Source organism: Balaenoptera musculus, chromosome 8 (genome assembly GCF_009873245.2).
Source record: "Balaenoptera musculus isolate JJ_BM4_2016_0621 chromosome 8, mBalMus1.pri.v3, whole genome shotgun sequence".
NCBI classification, from domain to species: domain Eukaryota; kingdom Metazoa; phylum Chordata; class Mammalia; order Artiodactyla; family Balaenopteridae; genus Balaenoptera; species Balaenoptera musculus.
In genome coordinates, this window is record NC_045792.1 from 56,631,023 (window position 1) to 56,652,147 (window position 21,125).

Genomic DNA, 21,125 nt, shown 5'->3' on the forward strand with positions numbered 1-21,125 from the left:
GAATCACTCAAAAAAGGGAAATACTTAGGCAGAAATCTAACAAAACACATACAGATTTGTATGCTGAAAACTACAAAATGCTGATGAAGGAATTTAAAGAAGATCTAAATAAATGGTGAGATGTACCATGTTCATGGACTGGAAGACCCAATGTAGCAAATATGTCAATTTTCCCCAAATTGATATATAAGTTTAATGCAATTTTTATAAAGATCTCATCAAGATTTTTTAGATATAGACAAGATTATTCTAAAATGTATATGAAAAGGCAAATAATGAAACCATTTTGCAATAACTAAAACAATTTTGGAAAGAGAAAGAATAAAGTAGGAAGAATCAGATTGATTTTAAGCCTTATTATATAGTTACAGCAATCAAGAATATGTGGTATTGGTGGAGGGAAAGACACACAGATCAATGGCAGAGAACCTTGAAATTGGCCCACAAAAGTATGCCCAACTGATTTTTGACAAAGCTGTAAAAGCAATTAAATTAGGAAACATAGCCTTTTGAACAAATAGTGCTGAAGTAATGGGACATCCATCCATAAGCAACACACACACACACACACACACACACACACACACACACACACACAACCTGCAAAAAAACAAAACAAAACAAAAAACTCCAAAGTTTCAAAACGTAGGGAAAAAGAGGAGAAAATCTTCAGTACTTAGGGCTAGGCAAACACTTCTTAGACCAGTAAGATCCATAAAAGGAAAAGTGGATAAATTTGACTTTATCACAACTATAAACTTTTGCTCTGCAAAAGACCCTGTTAAGAGGATGAAAGTACAGGCCATAGAGTGAGAGAAACTATTTACAAACCATATATCTGATAAAGGACTAGTATTTAGAATATACAAAGAATTCTCAAAACTCAACAGTAAAAAAATGACCATCAATTAGAAAATGGGCATAAAGCATGAACAGATATTTCATTGAAGAGGATATACAGATGGAAAACAAGCACATGATAAGATGTTTGACACCATTAGCCTTTAGGGAAATACAAATTAAAATCACAATGAAATACCACTATACACCTATCACAATGTCTAAAATAAAAAGTAGTGGTAATGCAAATGTTGGCAAGGATGCAGAGAAACTACATCATTCATATATATATTGCTGGTGGGAATGTAAAATGGTACAGCTACTCTGGAGAGCAGTTTGGCAGTTTCTTGAAAAACTAAACATGCAGCTACCATGTGATCCAGTAATTACACTCTTGGGCACTTATTCCAGAGAAATGAAAACTTATGTTCACATTAAAAACTTTTACATGAATATTTGTAGCCGCTTTATTCAGAATATCTTAAAACTGGAAATAACCTAGTTATTCTTCAATGGATGAGTGGTTAAACAAACTATGGTACATCCATATCATGGAATACTACTCATCAATAAAAAGAAATGAATATTGATACATGCAACAACCCAGATGAGTCTCTAGAAAATTATGCTGAGTGGAAAAAAAAAAAGCCAGTTCCCAAAGTTTACATACCGTATGATGCTATTTATATAACACAGATAATTGTTTGCTGGGAGTTAAGTAGTGGTGTAGATATAAGAGAGCAACATGAGAGATCCTTACGGTGATCGAAATGTTCTGTATCTTGACTGTATCGATGTCCATATCCCAACTGTGATGTTGGCAAGACATTACCTTTGAGGGAATCTGGGTAAGGGGTACACAGGATCTCTCTGTATTATTCTTTACAATTGCATGTGAGTCTACCATTTTCTCAAAATAAAAAATTTAATTAAAATATTACCTGTGTGGTTTCTCTGTCATCTAAATCCTGATTGATGCAATACACTTCATCAGATTGGAGAATTTCTCTTCTCTTCCTAGTTTGATGAGAATTTTAGTTAGAGTAGGTGTTGATTTTTACCAACTGCTTTTTATGCATTTATTGAAAATAATCTCATGGTTTTTCTCCTTTTCGGTGAAAATTATATTGTTTGATTTTAGAATGTTAAGCCAATTTTGCATTCCTGGGATAAACAATACTTTATTGCTGGATAAATTTGCTAATATTTGCTTAGGATTTTATGTCTACATTTATGAAATGTCTTTCAGGTACCTATGGGAGTGATCAATGTTATTAGCTTCTAAAATTAAAAAAGACCTGAGCAAAAGTAATAAAATATTAAAATTTGATAAGCCTGGATGGTGGGTAAACGGTAATTTGTTACATTATTCTCTATACTTCTCTGCTTTCTTCTTTTCAATTAAACAATCCTTGGTTGCAGCTTAGAAGACACATTCAGAGGATAGATTGAGGACATAAAAATTGGGTTCTGTGTGCTATTAGGAATACAGGGGTAGGATAGTCTTGGGTAACCTCTTCACATAGCAGTGGGCCAAACACATAGTTGGTACTCAGTAAAAGTTTATTAAATGAATTTAGATTTGTTTAAATCACACTCCAATACAACATAATGGATGCTGTGATCCAGATCCATCCTCAGGATCTAGTCAGTCATTCCCCCAGCTTCTGGGAGTAGGTTGCTCATGGCTCAATTTCTCTCTGGGAATTGCCCCCCTCCAAAGGAAACAGCCTTGCCAAAAGTTACAGGACCTGTCCACATACAGCCTCCATCACTGGTCAATGCAAGGACATAAATTTCTGGCCCCCTTCTTTAATTTGGAATAATTCTGAAAGGTCATCCCAGGCTCAGAGCATTCTTTGGGATTGGCTGAGGCTTCTGCTTAGATAGTTTCACAATTCAACCTCTCCTGCCTAATCCTGCTTCCACCACTCCCTTACAGGCTTGGCCTTGAAAAATGTACCTTCACCCCATCCCCACCCCAATAAACCTCCTGCATGTGAATCTCCCTCTTCCTCGGGGAACTCCACTCAGGACACGTATTACCCTATTTTACTTTTCTTTTCATAGCAGTTATCAGTATTTGAAATAACCTTATTTATTTAATGCTTTAATACTTGCTTATTGCCTGCTGTAAGAATGTAAGCTTCCCAGAACAGACCTTTTTCTTTTTCCATACAATGTACACTACTGTATCAAGCACCTAGGGCAGGGCCTGCAGAATACAAGCAGGCCCTAAATACTGGTTGTTGGAATGAACGAATGAAAAGAGACACACCTTGCCCTAGGTATCGTACAGTCTCTCAACAGCCAGTAACAAGCATTTGGGGGCGGAGACTCCGGACAAGTCCCCGAGTCCCCGCCCCTCCCAGCACGCCCCCAGGCCCAGGCAGGAGGCGGGGCCCCGCAGACGCCGCGGTCCGCGCAATGCGGCAACCGGCGGTACGGCTGCTGCGGCTGAGTCAGGTGCCGTATGCCGAGCTGCTGGCGCTGCAGGAGCGCTGGCTGTGGCGGCTGCAGGCCGAGCCAGGGACCGAGGCGGGCGCGCTCCTGCTCTGCGAGCCCGCGGGGCCCGTGTACACCGCCGGGCTGCGCGGCGGCCTGACGTCCGAGGAGGCGACGCGGCTGCGGGCCTTGGGTGCCGAGGTGCGCGCCATTGGCCGCGGCGGCCTAGCCACCTTCCATGGCCCGGGCCAGCTGCTCTGCCACCCCGTACTCGACCTGCGACCCCTTGGCCTGCGCCTGCGCGCCCACGTGGCGGCGCTGGAGGCGTGCGCCGTGCGCCTGTGCGAGCTCCAGGGACTACCGGGGGCCCGCGCGCGGCCCCCACCCTACACCGGCGTCTGGCTGGGCGAGCGCAAGATCTGCGCAATCGGTGAGCGCCTCGGGGCGGGGCCTGGCGGGGGCGGGGCCTGGCGGGGCCGGACCAATGGTGGTGAGGGCAGAGCTCCGGCTGGGAGGAGGTGTGTCTGACGCGGGCTTTGAATCAGAACTAGTCCTGGATGTAATGTATCTTTCTTCCTCTGAATGATTTTTTTTCCCCTTTTTAAAAAAAATTGTGGTAAAATACACATAATATAAAATGTACCATCTTAACCATTTTTAAGTGTGCAGTTCAGTAGTGTTAAGTGCTTCCACGTTGTTATGCAGCCAATCTCCAGAACTCTTTTCATCTCTCAAAATTTAAACTCCACTTTTAAACAACTCCCCATTTCACCTTCCCCCTAGCCCCTGACAACCTCCAGTCTACTTTTTATCTGTATGAATTTGACTTCTCTAGGTAATTTATTTAAGTGTAATCATACAGTAGTTGTCTTTTTGTGACTGGATTATTTCACTTAGCATAATGTCCTCAAGGTTCATCTATGTTGTAGTGTGTGTCAGGATTTCCTTCCTTTTTAAGGCTGAATAAATATCTCATTACATGTAAAAACAAATAAACAACAAACAAAACAAAGTTTTTAACCCTCTTCACTGAAATATTCAGAACCAGAAGGGCCCTCAGAGGCCAACTCGTTCAACACTCATTTTTACCAGTGGAGACACACGGGAAGTGATTGCCAGGGTACTTCACAGTATCAGGACAATAAGGGTGAAAAAGTTTTTTCAAACTTTTTTTTAAGCAACGGAGGAATCTCTTTGTTAAAGGACATTTTCTGTAATCTCCATAATAAGTGCAGCTACTGTGGAGTGACACACCTCTCCTCCCATTTTGTCCCCCTCCCCTGATCTGTGCACAACCCCTTGGGTGCTCTAGAAACAAAGCTGGAAAATCAGTGGTCTAGTCCAGTTTCCTCATCACACTGAGGGGGATCATGAAGCCTGGGGAGGGAGGGTACCTATTCTAAGACCCATTGGTTTGCCTTGCAGGAGTCCGCTGTGGAAGGCACATTACATCTCACGGCCTGGCGCTGAACTGTTCTACGGACCTCGCGTGGTTTGAGCACATTGTGCCCTGTGGGCTGGTTGGGACAGGTGTCACTTCCCTGAGTAAGGAGCTCCAGAGGCATGTCACTGTGGATGAAGTAATACCACGTTTCCTTGAGGCCTTTAAAGAGACCTACAAGTGCACATTGATCTCAGAGGACAGCCCCAACTGAAGGGCATTTATATTATCACAGCCTGGAGGTCCTGCCTTGGAAAGCACCACACCTGACTTGGAGTCACTGAAACCCAGATTCTAGACCCAGCCCTGTCATTCACACACCATGAGACTATGGGCAAATCATGAGCTCTGAGCCATTGGTTCCATATGTATCCTGGTTTATTTATTTCTTCCCCACCTACCTCAGATATAGATGTGAAAACATTATGAAAAGCATGCTGTATAAATATAAGGCATTAGCACTACTGTTGACACCATTTTCTCAGCTTAGAAAAACTCAGATATCATAGAGTGTCATTTCTCAAATATTTATTATTTCCTCAATACTGTAGTTAACTGGGGAAGCCTGGGCTCCATTTCCTTTGATTTTTGTAAGAATCATTTCTGTGGATCGTCCAGGTGAAGGTGATGTGATGTGGTGCTTTTTTATTCTCAGGAGACCTGGGTGCTTTCTGCAATAAAAGGGAAAGGGAAAGGCCTCTTTAAAGAATAAAATGGGATTCTGTGTTCCTGGGTTGGATTCCTCAAGCCTGATAGCTATTTTTAGTTAGGTAACCTGAGCTAGGCCAGAGGCTAGAGGAAAGAGAAGAATAATTTCTCACACTACAAATGCCAAAGATAGAAGTAAGTTTTTCTTATATGAGATCTCTGTTTGTAAGGTTGTATAGTAATTATCTATTGCTGTGTAACAAATCACCCCAAAACTTAATGACTTAAAAGAATAGACATTTATTATCTCTTACACTGTGGGTCAGGAATTCGGGAGAAACTTAGTTGGGTGGTTCTGGTCAGGGTCTCTCAGGTGCAATCAAGATGTCAGCTGGGGGCTTCCCTGGTGGCACAGTGGTTAAGAATCCGCCTGCCAATGCAGGGAACAGGGGTTCGAGCCCTGGTCCGGGAAGATCCCACATGCCGTGGAGCAACTAAGCCCATGTGCCACAACTACTGAGTCTGTGCTCTAGAGCCCGAGAGCCACAACTACAGAAGCCCACGCACCTAGAGCCTGTGCTCCGCAACAAGAGAAGCCACCGCAATAAGAAGCCCGTGCACCACAGCGAAGAGTAGCCCCCGCTCACCGCAACCAGAGAAAGCCTGCGTGCATCAAGGAAGACCCAACGCAGCCAAAAATAAAATAAATAAAATAAAAATAAATAAATCTATTAAAAAAAAAAAAAAGATGTCAGCTGGGGCAGCTCTCATCTGAAGGTTTGACTGGGGCTGGAGAATCAGCTTCCAAGATGATTCACTCACATGCTTGGTTGGTAGTAGTTGTTAAAAGGAGGCCTTAATTCCTCACCTTAGTTCCTCATCACTCCACAGGGCTGCTTGAATGTTCTCATGACCTGGCAACTGGCTTCCCCCAGAGCAAGTGAAGCCAGAAAGAGACAAGGCGGAAGCCACAATGTCTTTTATGACCCAGCATTGGAAGTCACACAGTCATTTCTGCAGTCTCTTAATATGTGAGCCCTATTTAGTATGGAAGGGACTGCACGAGGGTGATAGGAGGTGAGGATCATTAAGGGCCATCTTGGAGACTGACTACCACAGGCAGTTAGGGTAGAAAGAGCCTTGAATGAGAAGTCAGGCAACTCTAGTTCCAGTCCTGGCTCTGTGGAACAGTAACCAACAACATTTAAGATGGCGGTTGCTTCCTGAGGGACTGCAATGAGCAGAGCTCCCTGCTGCTGATGGACATGTGGTGGAGTTCAGCCACCAAAATGTGAGGGTTGTTCATTACCACAGCATAAGTAAGTAGCTTATGCTGACAGATAAAATATGTTTATATTAATTAGGACTCTTGTATTTGCAAGTGTAGAAACCCAACTCAAACTAACTTAAGCAACAAACAAACAAACCCCACAATGGGAGGGTTATTGGAAAAGGTACTGAGGGGGTCTCATAAAATCCAAGGGTGGGGCTGCAGCTGGGCTCCAGAACAGAACCAGAGCATGTAGCCCTTTAGGAACCCCCATGGTCTTTTCTCTCCTGTTCTCTGCCGTGATTCTTGGTGTGTTTGCTTCATTCTATCTTACTTCAGTCCAGCTTTCTCTGTTTCCCAGGCCATGTAGTGGAAGATGGCTACTGCTGCTGTTAGCCATGAATGTTGGAGTAGAGTCAAGAAAAATCCCCAGGTTTCTGGCTTGAGCAAGTGGGTGGATGCTAGAGGTATTGCTGGGATAGAGAACTGGATAATGACCAAGTTTGGAGAGAATGATAATGAGTTCAGTTTTAGGTAAATCAGGTTTGAGATACTTGTGGAAGATGTAGGTGGAGAGGGCCAGTTGGGTGTTTGGATCTGGAGCATGGCTGTGATGAGCGATGGTTTAGGTCTGGGAGCCCAAAGAGAAGGGGAGGGCAGAGGACTGATAAATGTGAGGCACGCGCCAAGGAGGAGCAGGCCAAGGAGACTGAGAAGCAGTCTAGGCAGAGACATAGTGCGGGACCCAGAATGAGACAACATGACGATCTCATTCACTCTTCTGGCAGCACAGCAAGATAGGTAGGCTTATTTTATGGATGAAAAAACAGGCTTGGGAGGCTAAGTGACTTATTTGAGGTCATGCACTTAGGGGTAGAGTCAGTCCCTGGCTCCTAATCTGGGCTCTTTTCCACTCTCCCACAGCTGCCTCTGAAGGGTGAGCAGGGTAGGTATCCTGGAGGAGATATGCCTCCAAGAACAGGTGGGTCGACAGAGCTGAGGAGGACGCAGGGCAGAAGGCCAGAGTTAGGCTGAGGCCGGACGTGTGGAATTGGCTCAGGCCACTGCTGTGGGTTCCTGACTCTCCTTCCTTTCTGGACAGAGCCCACCTACGCTTTCCCACTGGGGCCCTTCCTCAAGGAAGGAAGCTGAGTGTACGAAAGAGGATAGTTAACACCCTGGCTTTTCCACCTCCAGAAAGCCTCTTCTTGTTTATGAGAAGTCTTTTCCTCATAAATAAACAAATTGTCCAAGGTCTGGTGAATGAGTGCTAAGTGTGAGGACGTGACCAACTGCAGTCACTGGCCCAGCATCTTGTTCCTCAGCGAGGCTGGCCGGAAACCAAACAGAACCTGCTCTGGCAGTGTGACCAGGTGCACCTCGCTTCATGAAAAAAGCCTCTGACTGAAAACCTTCATGGAAATCAGATATTTGCAATCAAAATCTAATTTTTTCACTAAATTGTAATTTACCTTACCTATTATCATACCATATTATAATAACTATAAAGTTTTAACAAACAACAACACTTGCACTCCCACCTAAAAAAAATTCTTTTCATTTGTGTGTTTCCGACACTTGATTATGAGCAGACATCTTTTATTATTCTATTCTATTCTGTTTTATAATTCTATTATGAATTATTATGTGGATAAAATTATGTATACTATTTTAAACCATAGTATTACAAAGATTCTCCCACATTGCTAGATAGTCTTTATATTTTTAACATCTTAATCTTGTTTTTATTTCTTTTAAAAAAATATAGGCAATGCATGCACATGGAATAAAATTTAAAAGGTACAAAATGCTACCATTGAAATGTAAGTCTTATTCCTATCCCTTTGCCCTGTAAACCCAGTCCCTTTCCTGGAGGCCTAAATGATGGTAAATGTCTTATTTATATTCTTCAGAGATATTTTATATATATATAAGCATACATGCTTGTATGTGTACATTCTTTTTCATATAGTAGCATACTATACACACATCCCTGCACTTTGTAAGATTGTTTCAGGTCAGTATATAAAGAACATCCTCATTTTTAGAAACGGCTATGGAGTCATCCTCATTTTTAGAAACAGCTGTGGAGTATTCCATTCAGTGGATTTACCATGACTTATTTAGCTAGCCCCCATTGAAGATGTTTAGGTTATTACTAATCTTTTTCTTTTACAAATAAGGCTGCAGTGAGGATCCATATATATACGTGCACGTGTGTCTGTGTGTGTGTCTGCCTATTGTATCACACATGGTGAGCACAGAGTTTGCGTTTCTAGAAGTGATTTTCTGAGTCAAAGGATATGTGCATTTTTATTTTAATATATGTCATATTGCCTTTCATAAAACTTATACCAATTTATATTCCCATCAGCAATGTACAATGCCTGGATTTTAAATGTTCTAGCATCTTAGATTTTTCTTCATCTTTAAAGCTTTTTATTATAAAATCTTTCAAACATACAACAAACCCCATGAACCCCATGTACCCATCACGCAGGTAAAACAATCAACTCATGGCCATTCTTAGTTTATCTAAACCAGTGCCCATTTCCTGCCTCCTCCCTGGATTGTTGTGAAGCAAATCACAGGTACCATATTATTTCATGCATAAATATTTCAGTATGTATTCCCAAAAGATAAGGACTCTTTAAAAAAAACATAACCACAGTATATCATTAACACATATAAAAAATACTTATTCAATATCAACAAATATTCAGTTAATATTCAGATTTCTTTCTTTCTCCCTCCTCCCTCCCTCCCTCTGTCCCTCCTTCCTTCCTGTAGTTGGTTTGTTCAAACCAGGATTCAAACAAGGTCTACACACTGAATTTGGTTCATATGTCTCATAAATGTCTCTTTTCACCTATGGTTCCCCCGCCATCTTTTTTATCTTTTTCTCCTGTGTTTCCTGAAGGTTAAAAAGTAGATCCTGACAATTGGCATGATTCAGGTATGATTTTTTTTAGCACATCTGCTTTGTAGGTTATGGTGTGTTCTTACATCAAGTAGCCTGTAGTATCTGTTTTGGGGTTGTTTTTTTTTTTTCCTCTTTTTTTTTTTGTGATGACTATGCCCTAGATTCATTATTTTATTAGGGGTTTGTAAGATGTGATACTCCGATTCTATCATTCCTTCTTCACTTACCAGCTGGAATACGTCTATAGACCTGGTAGGCTGAGTGCAAAAGAACTCAACATGTCCGGTAGCATTAGTGTTATTAGCATTTTATTAGTTTTTTAGTTTTGTTCATTTTCATTAAAATTTGTATTGAATAAATACTATGTAAAAGATTTGCTTTTACAGTTGCACTGGAGTTTAAACTGAGTTTAAATTTGAACATATTTAGATTATCAGCCCTGAGTACCTCAATGATTTTTTTCCTTTAAAAGGGGTTCATACATCATTCAAGTTCAAGAGACACTGGTATAAGGCTATAGTGTTACATTTTTTCAATTTACCTAAACTGTGAGCTTTTCTAAGCCAGAGACTGTTTCTTTGTTTTCTTTGTTTGTATCCTAGCATGTGAAAGGAAACAGTGATTCAATGACTGTTATTATGAGGAATTCCCTGTAGCCTCCACTTTGGTCCTTTTGTTGACAGACATCAGTATCCAGTCTGCGAAGTGGTCATCCCAGCCCTGCTCACACAGCTCCAGATGTGGAGCATTCTTCATAATTCTGATTGTTAGAAAGTTGTTCCTCATCCCAAACTGAAACCTGCCCACAACAGTGTCATAATTCTGCTCTCCTGCAAGTCCTCCTCTGAGAGGTCTTCCCTGGCCACACCGTGCATCCCCCTCGGGTGGCAGTGGCCCCTGTGATGTAGTTACTTATTTCCATGTCTGACCCCGTCCAGACTGTGAGCTCCCCAGGCAGGGACTATAGCTGTATCACCCATGGCCCTCTCAGGACCAGCCCAGGCAGGGCCTCACACAGAGGTGCCCAGAAATGGCCTGTTGAGCCAGCAAATGAATTCTATCCTAGGAGCGGGCTCTTCTTCAAGTTAAACTTTCCTGATTCTTCTGTTCTTCATAAAATGTAGCTTCCAGACTCTGCCCCCACTGCCCTCATCTCAACAGGCTCCAATTGGCTAACATGGCCTTAACCTGTGTTGCTTGAAGATAACATGCCTGGTGTGGTCTGGCCAGTGTTGGGGAAGCTAGTAAAATAGTCTTGTTCAGGCTTCAGAGGCAACAGTAGGCCTTTGACTAAACAAAGACCCTGAAAGAGCTACATGCCGAACTGCTAGACTACATGCAGGTCAGCAGAAACGGTGCTAGCAAGTCTTGGGAATCTGGCCAGTTCCCGGGGATCAGCGAACATTCTGAGACTTCCAACTAAAGTATCAAAGCATTTGCAATAACAGCCAGAGCTGCATATTTTCACGCAAGCTGATGATCATCAGTTTGCAGCTTGGCGTTAAAAGCAGGACTCCTTTGGGCGGCACTCTGAAGTCTCATCCGTGGGGGAACGCACCGCCTGGGACCTTCCCAACTGGGACTCCAGGTTGCTGTGCAAGGGACTTCCCAGCTGCTGCTTGGATCTGGAAGTAGGTGTCGGTGCAATTCGGTGATGTATGCTCTGTTATATACTCTGTTAATATTCTTATTCCTTTTCCTCTAATGATTGTATATTGAAATTTATATACTCTGTTAATATTCTTATTCCTTTTCTTTTAATGGTTGTATATTGAAATTAAGTTAAATCACCTTCTATTAAAGATTTGATTGAAGCTGTTTATTTGCGTGAGACGAGTGGTTATTTTGCCAGCGAATCCAATGAACCTTAAAACCAAAAGCAGACTTTTGGCAAGACAGCCAGTGCAAGGTGTGTCAGCCTGTGCTGGGCCCTGGGGACACAGAGATGGGTCAGACTTGGTCCCTGTCTTCAGGGAACTCACAGCTTGGTGGAGGAGACACACCAGTAAAAACTGTTCACAGTAACCTGTTATAAGTACCATGAGAGAAGTTTGTACAGGTACTATGGGAACACAGAAGTGACAAATCTTAAAAGGGAAGAGGGGCAGAAAAGGCTCAAGTGACTTCTCAGTTGTAAGAAAGAGAAAACCTGGCTCAAACGCAATGAAAAGCAGTATCTTAGATCTCGTAACTAAAAAGTCTGGGGATAGACTTTAGCCACAGATTGATCCAGGAGCAGGTAGCATCTAAGGGTGAGTTAGTCATCCCCAGGAGGAAGGGTGTTCCAGGCAGAGAGAGCAGTATAGGCGAAGGCCTGGAGGTGAGAGAGAGCAGGTGGGTATTGGAGGAACAACAGATTGTCCTCCTACCCCTTTCTAGGGTGAACAGCCTGGGCTCACAGCCTCCTCCCACATTCCTTACTTCTCCTACTCCTCCCTACTACCCCTTGCCCGGAGCAGGCTGAAAATGAATGGGGAGGACCTCACCCATTTGACTGACTTGCCACTGCCTCTGCTTGATCCTCCCATTTGTCCCTCCGTATGCTCACCACCCTTCTCCACCCACCATGGGACTCCTTGCTCTTGAGCTTCCATCTGGGTTGGTACAAAAAGAGTCAGCAGTAGAAGACCAAAGGGTGGGAGGGGAGGGAGTGAAGGGAAAGGAAGTGATTCATTTCCCAGCTCTGTCTCTGCTAGGTCAGCATGGGTTGGTTGCAGTCTCTACATGAAGTCACCGTCCCAGCCTGGCTGCCCTCCCTGGGCTCCAATAAACCCATCCCACCCCTGCCCTCCCAGCCTAGCAATGCTTTCCCTCCTCACTGTTACTAGCCAGACATGCTGCACCATTCCTTGTCAGTTTCCTAAACCCTCCTTCATGCTCTCTTCAAAGTATCTAGTTTCAGGGTGCCATCTGTTTCCTGCCAGAACTCTGACTGACATGGCCCTGATTTGCAGTCAGAGGCTGGACTGGGGACATGCCATGCCTTGTGAGATGCTGGGTGCCTTCAAGGAGTTTTTGTTATTCAGCTCAGCTCAATTCCACCACACTCACCCCTCTCCAGCCCAACCCATGTGGGCCCAGGGCTGTTCTAAGCACTTTATAGGCATTATTTAATCATCACAGCAAATAACAAACCCACAAGGTTGTATTGCTGACTGTGTTCTGAGAAGAGGAAACCAGCTCAGATGAAGATTTGCCCAAGTTCATATAGTTAGCTGGAGGCAGATCCATGATTTGAACTCAAGTCTGGACTCCAAAGGCAGTACATTAAACAGCACTCCTGTGACTCCCACTCTGCCCTCCACACAGGAAAGTGAAAGGACCAAAGGAGACAATGAGTGTGAAAGTGCCTTTGAGACCCTGAAGAGCCAACACACCTGGTTGGCCTGAGAGCTGTGGTGTGTCCTGTTGCTCCCCAGGGCCAGGCTGAGTCTTTGACAGGCACTCAAGAAGGTCAGGGCTGGCAGAGGCCCCAGAGATCAGACAGCCTCACCCCTTCCTGTGCTGAGGGAGAAACAGCCCCAGAGAAGACAAGTGGTCCCCCCAAGGTCCTACAGTTGCAGTAGGAGCCAGAATTAGAATTTAGAATGTCTTCAGACACCCCATAAATATATCAGGGAGAAGGATGTAGCACTCTCCTTAGAGAGAAGTTTAGAAGAGAGAGAAGGGGTGGGGATCAGGATGGGGGAAGCTGATCATTTCTGGACTACAGAATTTCAGACCTGAGGGATGCAAGGGGTTTCAGAGCCCATCTAGAAGGCTCCTCTGATAGCCACTCTGACAAGGAAGCTCTACCTGCTCGCCTCCAAGATAAGAAGCCCATTCCCATCAGAGGCAGCCTGTCCCACACTCCCAGTGAGCAGAGATCTGGATCCTGTGACTCTCCCATCCCCAAGCCCGCTTGGTCCCCCCCCCCAGGTCTTCTCTCTAGGACTCCACAGAACATGCCTGCTCCCTCTGCCCAGGTATGTGAGCCGTGCTCACGGCACACTTACTCCCCTCTTTTCGTTTCTCATTTCTGCTCAACTGTGAATCTCCTGTCTGCCCAAATCATATCTGTTTTCCAAGGCCTACTATAGAGGATACTTGTTGCTTCAGCCTGTACAGCCATTCAGACTACCTCTGATAGTAGCATCCAGATTTTCCTTAGGGAATCACCCCCCACCAGTTTTATGTGTGTGTATTTGTTTGTTTGTTTCTTTTAATTGAAGTATAATTGGCATGTAACATTATATTAGTTTCAGGTATACAACATAATGATTTGATATTTGTATACATTGTGGAATGATGACCACAATAAGTCTAGTTAACATCCATCCCCTTACACAGTTACAAAAATTTTTTTTCTTGTGATGAGAATTTTTAAGATTTATTCTTTTTTTTTTTTTGAAGAGAGGTTTCAGTTATTCAGTGTTTTCAGTTTTTCAGTGAGGGATACAGATGTAAAAGCCAGGGCCTCTTCCCACAGAGTTTACAATCTGGGGAGAGAACAAGAGAGATACCACATAACAGAGGCAAATAATTCTAGGAGATAAATGTCCCTCAATGTGTTTTTCAAAATACAAGTTCTTACACAAACGTGTAATTAAATGTTGACTCCATGGTGCTTCAGTTATATCTGAAAGGGCTTTGAGAAAATAAGAAGTCCTGTTACTGGATAAAACTAGTGGTCCATCTCGCCTTTCCAGCAGCACTAAAGGAAGTTGTAGGGAGAGCAGAGGTTAACTGTCAAGATAGCTTTTAATTTGTAAATGTATCCAAAGTTTGAAAATATCATGGGGATTCTTAGGAATCCCACTAGTCAGTGAATGGCCTATCTATATGTCCACTACATCTACAGACTACACACACACCCACTCAGATGATTCTCAGAATGGGGGTATATGAGAAGTTAATTCTCATGTCTGGCTTTGTCGTTATTCACCTTTCCCTCTCATATCTTCAATCACCTGTGTCACAGGACACATATAAGTAGTTGGGAAGTGTTAAACTCTGACAGTAAAGCAAAATCAGAGTTAAAGGCAAATGTTTAATGAATCATGTTCAAACACAAGCTAGTCAATGAAGAACTTTAGGTTCAAAGGGCCAGATATTCTGCATTCCCAAGAAATCGCAATCAACTTCTCATTCTGGTTAAATATTTTCACATTGCATTTCGCAGCCACAAAATTAGTGGTACATTTTTGAGCGTTGATCTATCATTCAAAGATTCAAATTAGGGGACTGAAAGAAAACATTTTGTATCTGTGTATTTAAAAAAATCTGTCGATGAACAAGGAGCCAGGTGTCAGTTTCCTATGGGAGGAATGTTCTCATGGAGGTACTGTAAGGGTAAGTCAGTCTGCTTCATTTCTTGTTCTTTAACATTCTGTGGTGCCGCCATTGTCCTGTTCAGGTTCAGGAAGCTCATTCAGTGGTATTGCAACATCCCCATAAGGCAGCTTGTCTTCTCACCAAGCATCATCAATCAAATCCAAGATCCTTCCATCTCTCTGTACCTCACTGTCCATTCTCCTGCAGCTTTAATCTTGCCAGATCTGCAAGCCAAAAAGGTTATTTCCTCAACATGAAGATTGAGGAGATGATGTAATCCAGCAGTAGGATTCTCCAGGCTTTTTTAGCCTGGATGTGTCTTTTGGCATGATATCACCCTGGGAAAGACTCATCTCATCTGTTTACTTATAAGATTATAGTCCCTCCCAGCTGATTTTCCCGGTCACACACAGATGCCACCTTTTTGTAAAGTTTTCTCAGATCACTCCAGCTTCAGCACACATTCTGCCCTTGACCGGTTCCTTCTTGTCCTATGATCCACTAAACAAGTTAGGTCGGCTTTGTGACTGATTGCTCAGGCATTATTGTTTCCAATTGCTGTGTGTAAATTTTGTATCAATGACTCAGCATATCTTTCCCCAATCTGGCCTCAATCTTTTCCCACCTGTCCCTCTTCCGGACACTTCTAACCCTGTCATACTTTCCAACCTTTGCACTTAAAGGTCTCTTTGCCCCATCACTAACACCTACTTTTCCTTCCAAACTCAGAGTTGGACATCAGCTCATCGGGGTCAATATCCCATTTCCAGAGTTAGGCGTTAAGGTGCCTTCACTCTTCAGGGGTTGGCAGAGTGGAAAGCATAAGGCGGGCAGTGACCAGGACATGGCCACCATCCCAAGCACTTTGCCACACTCGCCAGAATAAGCCATTACCACTTTCCTGAACAAAATTTTTCTTACACGCGTGACTATCCCAATGTTTCTAATGCTCCGTCTTGTTCCTTTTTTCCCAGCTAACCCCCAGTCAGTCTAAAAAACTTGGCTCCCAGGTCGCCTCCTGCAGGAACTTTCTCTAAGCGCCAGGAAGAACGCGGTCCCCGCCCCTCCGCGGGCCCCATAGTTCCCTGGGCACAGTGAATGGTCCCCATCGGGAGCTTGTTGCATTGCCCGCCACAGGGTCTTCCCAGACAGGCGGTGCCTACGTTCCCCGGGGCAGGGCAGTTTTATCCATCTCTGTTTTAGAGCTCTGTAAACGTGTAGTTACATTAGCAAAGCTAGAACGCCTTCCACCCCACTCCGCCCCCCCCCGCACTAAAAATGACCCTCGCAGGCCACCACCGTTGGTACAGGCATGGGAGGCCGCTCCACAGCCCAAGATTTATTCTTTTAGCAACTTTCAAACATGCAATCCAGTATTATTAACTATAGTCACCATGCTGTACATTACATCCTCATGGCTTATTTATTTATTCATTCATTCATTCATTCATTCATTTATGGCCGTGCCCCACAGCTCCTGGCATCTTAGTTCCCCGACCAAGGATCAAACCCGGGCCCACAGCAGGGAAAGCGCAGAGTACGGGAATTCCCAGCTTATTTATTTTATAACTGGAAGTTTGTACCTTTTGCCCCCTCCACCCATTTCCCCCATCCAAGTGTATGTGGTTTGAATAGAGATGACACACCCCCTACTAGCTTCTGTGACTGGGATAAGCACTGGGTCTGTTTCAGGACAATAAGAGTCTGACCCAGGACTTCTGTCAGGAGGGTTGTGGGGTAAAGAAGCTCTTTCTACCGGTTTCATTCATAGAATAGAGTGTATGCATGGAATTCAGGCAGTCATTTTGTTACCGCAACATGGGATTCTGCCTGAGCATGGAGCATCAGTGAGAAAAGCAGAGCCCAAAGATGCAGAGACAGCTTCCTGAAGACATCATCTGAGCTCCTGGATCCAGCCATGCCTGAAGCTAGATATGTCAGGATTTTATAATTTTATGAGCTGAGAAATTCCCTTTTCTACTTAAGTCAGTTTGAGCTGGGTTTTCTGTCTGTTGCACCTAAGATTCCTGATTGATACATCCATCATCTCTGCAAACCCTAGTCCACACTGAACCCACATTCTTCTGCATTCCCATAGCCCTTATTGTTTAAACCATAAGATTCAAAAGTCCATATTTATACAACCATGAACACACATGCCCTTATTAATTTTTTTTTCCCGTGTTGCGCTGCTTGCGTGATCTTAGTTCCCCGACCAGGGATTGAACCTGTGCCCTCGGCAGTGAAAGCACAGCGTCCTAACCACTGGACCACCAGGGAGTTCCCAATAGCTATTCTTTATGGAACACTTGCTACGTGCCAGGTACCAGGTGAAGCACTTTAAATATAATATCTTACTGTAATCCATACAACCATAAGATGTAGTTGTTTTTAATCCCCATTCTGCAGATAAGGAAACTAAGACTCAGTGAGGTTAAGTTCTCACAGCTGATAATTGGCAGGGCTAGGATTCAAACCCAGCTCCGTTGGACCCCAGAAGCTGTGTTCTCGAGCACTCTTCCACCTTGCTGCCCAGGACACAGCATGTGTGAGGGTGAGGAAGAAGAGGCCACTGAGATCTTCAGTCTCTTGACACCACACCTTGCTGCATGTCTTCCAGGGCTCTTTTCACCGCTCTTTGCTGCCTGCAGAGGCAGGAGAATGGTTAAGCTCAGAACAAGAAGACAAATGTTCTGTGGGCTAAACTGACAGGCCAAGAGGAGACAAGATTGCGGAAGCACAGACACAGGCTCCTGATGAGTAATGGAATAAAATTACTTGATGTGATCATTAAAGTTCCTCTGTGATTCATGCTGTATTTTCCTTGGTAACCCAGGCTTCTGAGACTGTTGACGACAGACCTCATCCATGCTCGTCCTACCTCCCAACGCTTCTCCCCCACCTACTAGACAGACATTGAGTTACATCCTGGGTATTCTATGGCGAAAAAGATACACCTGGCCTGTGTTCTTGTAGCACTTACAGTCTAATGGGAAAGGCAGACCCCAAATCAGTACACAGATAAATAGAAAACTGGGTTGGGGTTGAGTCCTACGAAGAAAACAAACAGGGAACTGGATGGATGATGGTTGCATTTTCCAAGAGAGAATACTGAAGGGAGCAGGGAAGGAAGTCACGAGTCCCAGCCACAACATGTTATCCAAACAGAGATGTCAAGTAGGTAGTTAGATATAGGAGTCTAGTGCTCAGAGGAGAGAGGTCTGGCCGAGAGGTTGAAAGAACATCAGGCTGTCTCAGGTTCTATCTCTTCTTGGAAGCTTTCCCTGATAACGTAATTCCTAGTGATCTTTCCTTTCATTACCTTTATTCATTCATTCATTTATTCAACAAATTCTCAGTAAGGTCTACTCTGTGCAGACTTAGTGCTGGCTTAGTGCCCTTAAGGAGCTTATGTTCTAGGTGTGGAATCAACAAATAAAGTAGACAATTATAACACAGAATGGTAAGTGCTGTGTTCAAGGGAAGTGTAAGGGGCTGTAGGAGAATGGCCTTCTGCATCAGCCAGGTCCAGCGGGAAGCAGATGGCCACGTCACATCAGTAATTTGAGGAGGCTCTATTCAAAGAGGTGGGCAGGGAGTAGGGAAACCACAAGGGGTTGTGAAGTACCCTGGATCTTGAAACATTTGGGCACCACTACCTCTCCAGGCCTGAAGGGGAGAGGAAAGGGGGTGGTTACAGGAATCCAGAGAAGAAGAGAGGTCTGAGATAGGGCTGACAGACAGGAGCTGTGAGCTTCAGTTGAGGGATGCAGCAAGAACAACAGTAGCAAAATATATATATTTTTTTTAAAGTTAAGTAGATCAGATTGGAAAACAAGGCAGGGAAGGGCTTTAAGGGAGGGCAGGAGAAGGGAGGGATTAGGATTTGTAAATAGGATGGTCAGGAAAGGCCTCACAAAGAAGGTGGTATTTAAGCAAAACTTGAAGGAGGTGCATCTCTAGATGAGTTCTCCCCAGACCCCTTCAGTTGGCCCACTTCACTCCCCCGTCCCCCATCTCAAGGTCCAGGGCCTTGTCCCCAACCTCTCTGGATTAGAGAGTTCCCTGAAGGTCCTTCTCAGACTATGGTTTCCCCAGAAGAGGAGTTCTGTTTCATCCTTCCTTTTCTCATCTAATAACACTAGAAGCTGCCATTTATTAAGCATGTGCATCACGCTCTTGGCATGTTACACACATTGGGCCGTCTAAGCCTCATAGCAAGACTGCAAGGCACAGCTGGGGAAAATGAGGCAGTTCGGCCCACTTTCCCTTGGCCAGCTGCCTTCCCTAACAGGGTTCCTGCCCCATCCTCACTCCAGAGAAGGGGAAATGGAAGATAGACCTTAAGTTTTTGAAGGACTGAAAAAGGGAACAAAGATTAGGAGTGTACTTGATGTCTCCATTGTGCACAAGGACCAAAGGGTAGAAGTCAATAGGAGGCAGTATTCATCAAAATGTGAGAACATCCTAACAATCAGAGCCTCAGATGCCTTGGAGGCAATGAGCTCCTTTGCACTAGAGGTGTGCAAGAGAAGCTGAGCAATCTGTTGTCAAAAATGAAATATAGGCCAGCCCCTAGCCAGCAGCTTCATGCTGCCCAAGGGCCAGGGGCGCGTGCGTGACTCTCCTCTGCCCTGTGAAGGGTGTGCCTCCCACCGCTATGGGCCTCGGAGCCACTGCCCTCATTTTCTCTTGCTGTCTTGAATGCAGTCCAAGGGAGGCGCCTTGCAACCAGCGCGTTGAGCGCCAAGAAGGACCAGGAGATGGAACTGGAGGCACCACATTCTACTTATGAAGGAGATGTAAAGTTTCCAGGAATTAAGTCCAGTTTCATTTCAGTATAAGATAGGAGAAAATGGTGATCCCAAAGCCTTCTTCATAGAGATTTCCTGGACAGAAACATATCCTCAGACACCTCCAGTCATATCTATGAACACATCTTTTAGCACCATATCATCAGCTGTAAAGCAGAGCATATCAGCCAAGTTACAGGAAGCAGTGGAAGGACCGCCATGACCCACATGTTGTTTGAATATGCGAAGGACGATAAAGAGCAGTTCATGGAGAATCGCCATCCCTGTTATTTCTACGACATCCACAAGAAATATCATCTTGTTTGAAATTCCTAATACAGCCCCATCAAGTGAGAAAAAAAGACAAAAAAGAACAACTTTCAAAAGCCCAGAAGGAACTATATCCAATCTCCTGGGATAAACCATATGGAAAAGAATATTTTAAAAAAGAATGTATATATGTGTATAACTGAGTCACTTTGCTGTACAGCAGAAATTAGCACAACGTTGTAAATCAACTATACTTCAATTAAAAAAAAATAGAGAATTAGGGGACTTCCCTGGTGGTCCAGTGGCTAGGGCTCTGGGCTCCCAATGCAGGGGGCCCGGGTTTGATCCCTGGTCAGGGAACTAGATCCCACATGCACGCTGCAACTAAGAGTTCGCAAGCCACGATGAAGATCCCGTGTGCCACAACTAAAACCCAGTGCAACCAAATAAATAAATAAATATTTTTTAAAAATAGAGAATTAAAAAAAAAAACAAACCCAGAAGCATAAGTTGGTAGATAAAGCAGATCACAAAGGAGAACTTCCTTGAGGATGGAACTGGGTTGATGTGGTGAAGTTAAGCAAAACTGGCTTTAAAGATGATGAATAGCACTTGGAATTTGAGACATGGGAAGAGCATCCTTTAAAAAATAAACTGGGTTCAAAATCTTTTATTACTCTTTTCTGGTACTGAAGTGGCTTTTTATAAAACAGATTTTTTTGGATATAGTTCTTACATAAAAAATGTTTTAAGCTGAAAGTTCATGAGGAGATCTGGTTGTATTAAATTATTTTCACAAACTTGCCTTAAGAAAAGGTGAAAATGTTACTGGTTAGTATACATTATGAAGCCAATTGAGCTTTGTAAATGGACAAATATGGGGAATAATAATGTTAACTCATATGATCTTATTCTAGTCGGTGTAATTTTTTTAAAGGAATATGAAGCCCTTTTCAAACTCTCATCCCAGTGGGGCAGAATACTGAGTGAACAATTAGTCCACAGCATGATCCATATTAATAGGCTTCTCATCTTAGTGAAGTCTTCATCTCTTCTTTCTCTTTTTTTTTTTAATCAATCTATTCTTTTTTTTTTTTAAAGTATTTGTTTATTTATGGGTGTGTTGGGTCTTCGTTTCTGTGTGAGGGCTTTCTCTAATTGTGGCAAGCAGGGGGCCACTCT

The 21,125-nt window shown here is 43.7% G+C and overlaps 1 protein-coding gene and 2 pseudogenes across 1 annotated transcript; 2 read left to right on the forward strand and 1 right to left on the reverse strand.

The window, feature by feature from the left end:
- Nucleotides 1-3,170: 3,170 nt before the first annotated feature.
- On the forward strand, nt 3,171-5,687 carry LIPT2 (lipoyl(octanoyl) transferase 2). Its single transcript, XM_036861908.1, has 2 exons — nt 3,171-3,715; nt 4,711-5,687. The coding sequence occupies exons 1-2, from the start codon at nt 3,268-3,270 to the stop codon at nt 4,938-4,940; spliced, it is 678 nt and encodes a 225-aa protein (XP_036717803.1). The 5' UTR covers nt 3,171-3,267; the 3' UTR covers nt 4,941-5,687.
- Nucleotides 5,688-14,854: 9,167 nt separating this feature from the next.
- LOC118899897 lies at nt 14,855-15,077 on the reverse strand (annotated as a pseudogene).
- Nucleotides 15,078-18,050: 2,973 nt separating this feature from the next.
- Nucleotides 18,051-20,552, forward strand: LOC118899514 (annotated as a pseudogene).
- The last annotated feature ends 573 nt before the right edge of the window (nt 20,553-21,125 follow it).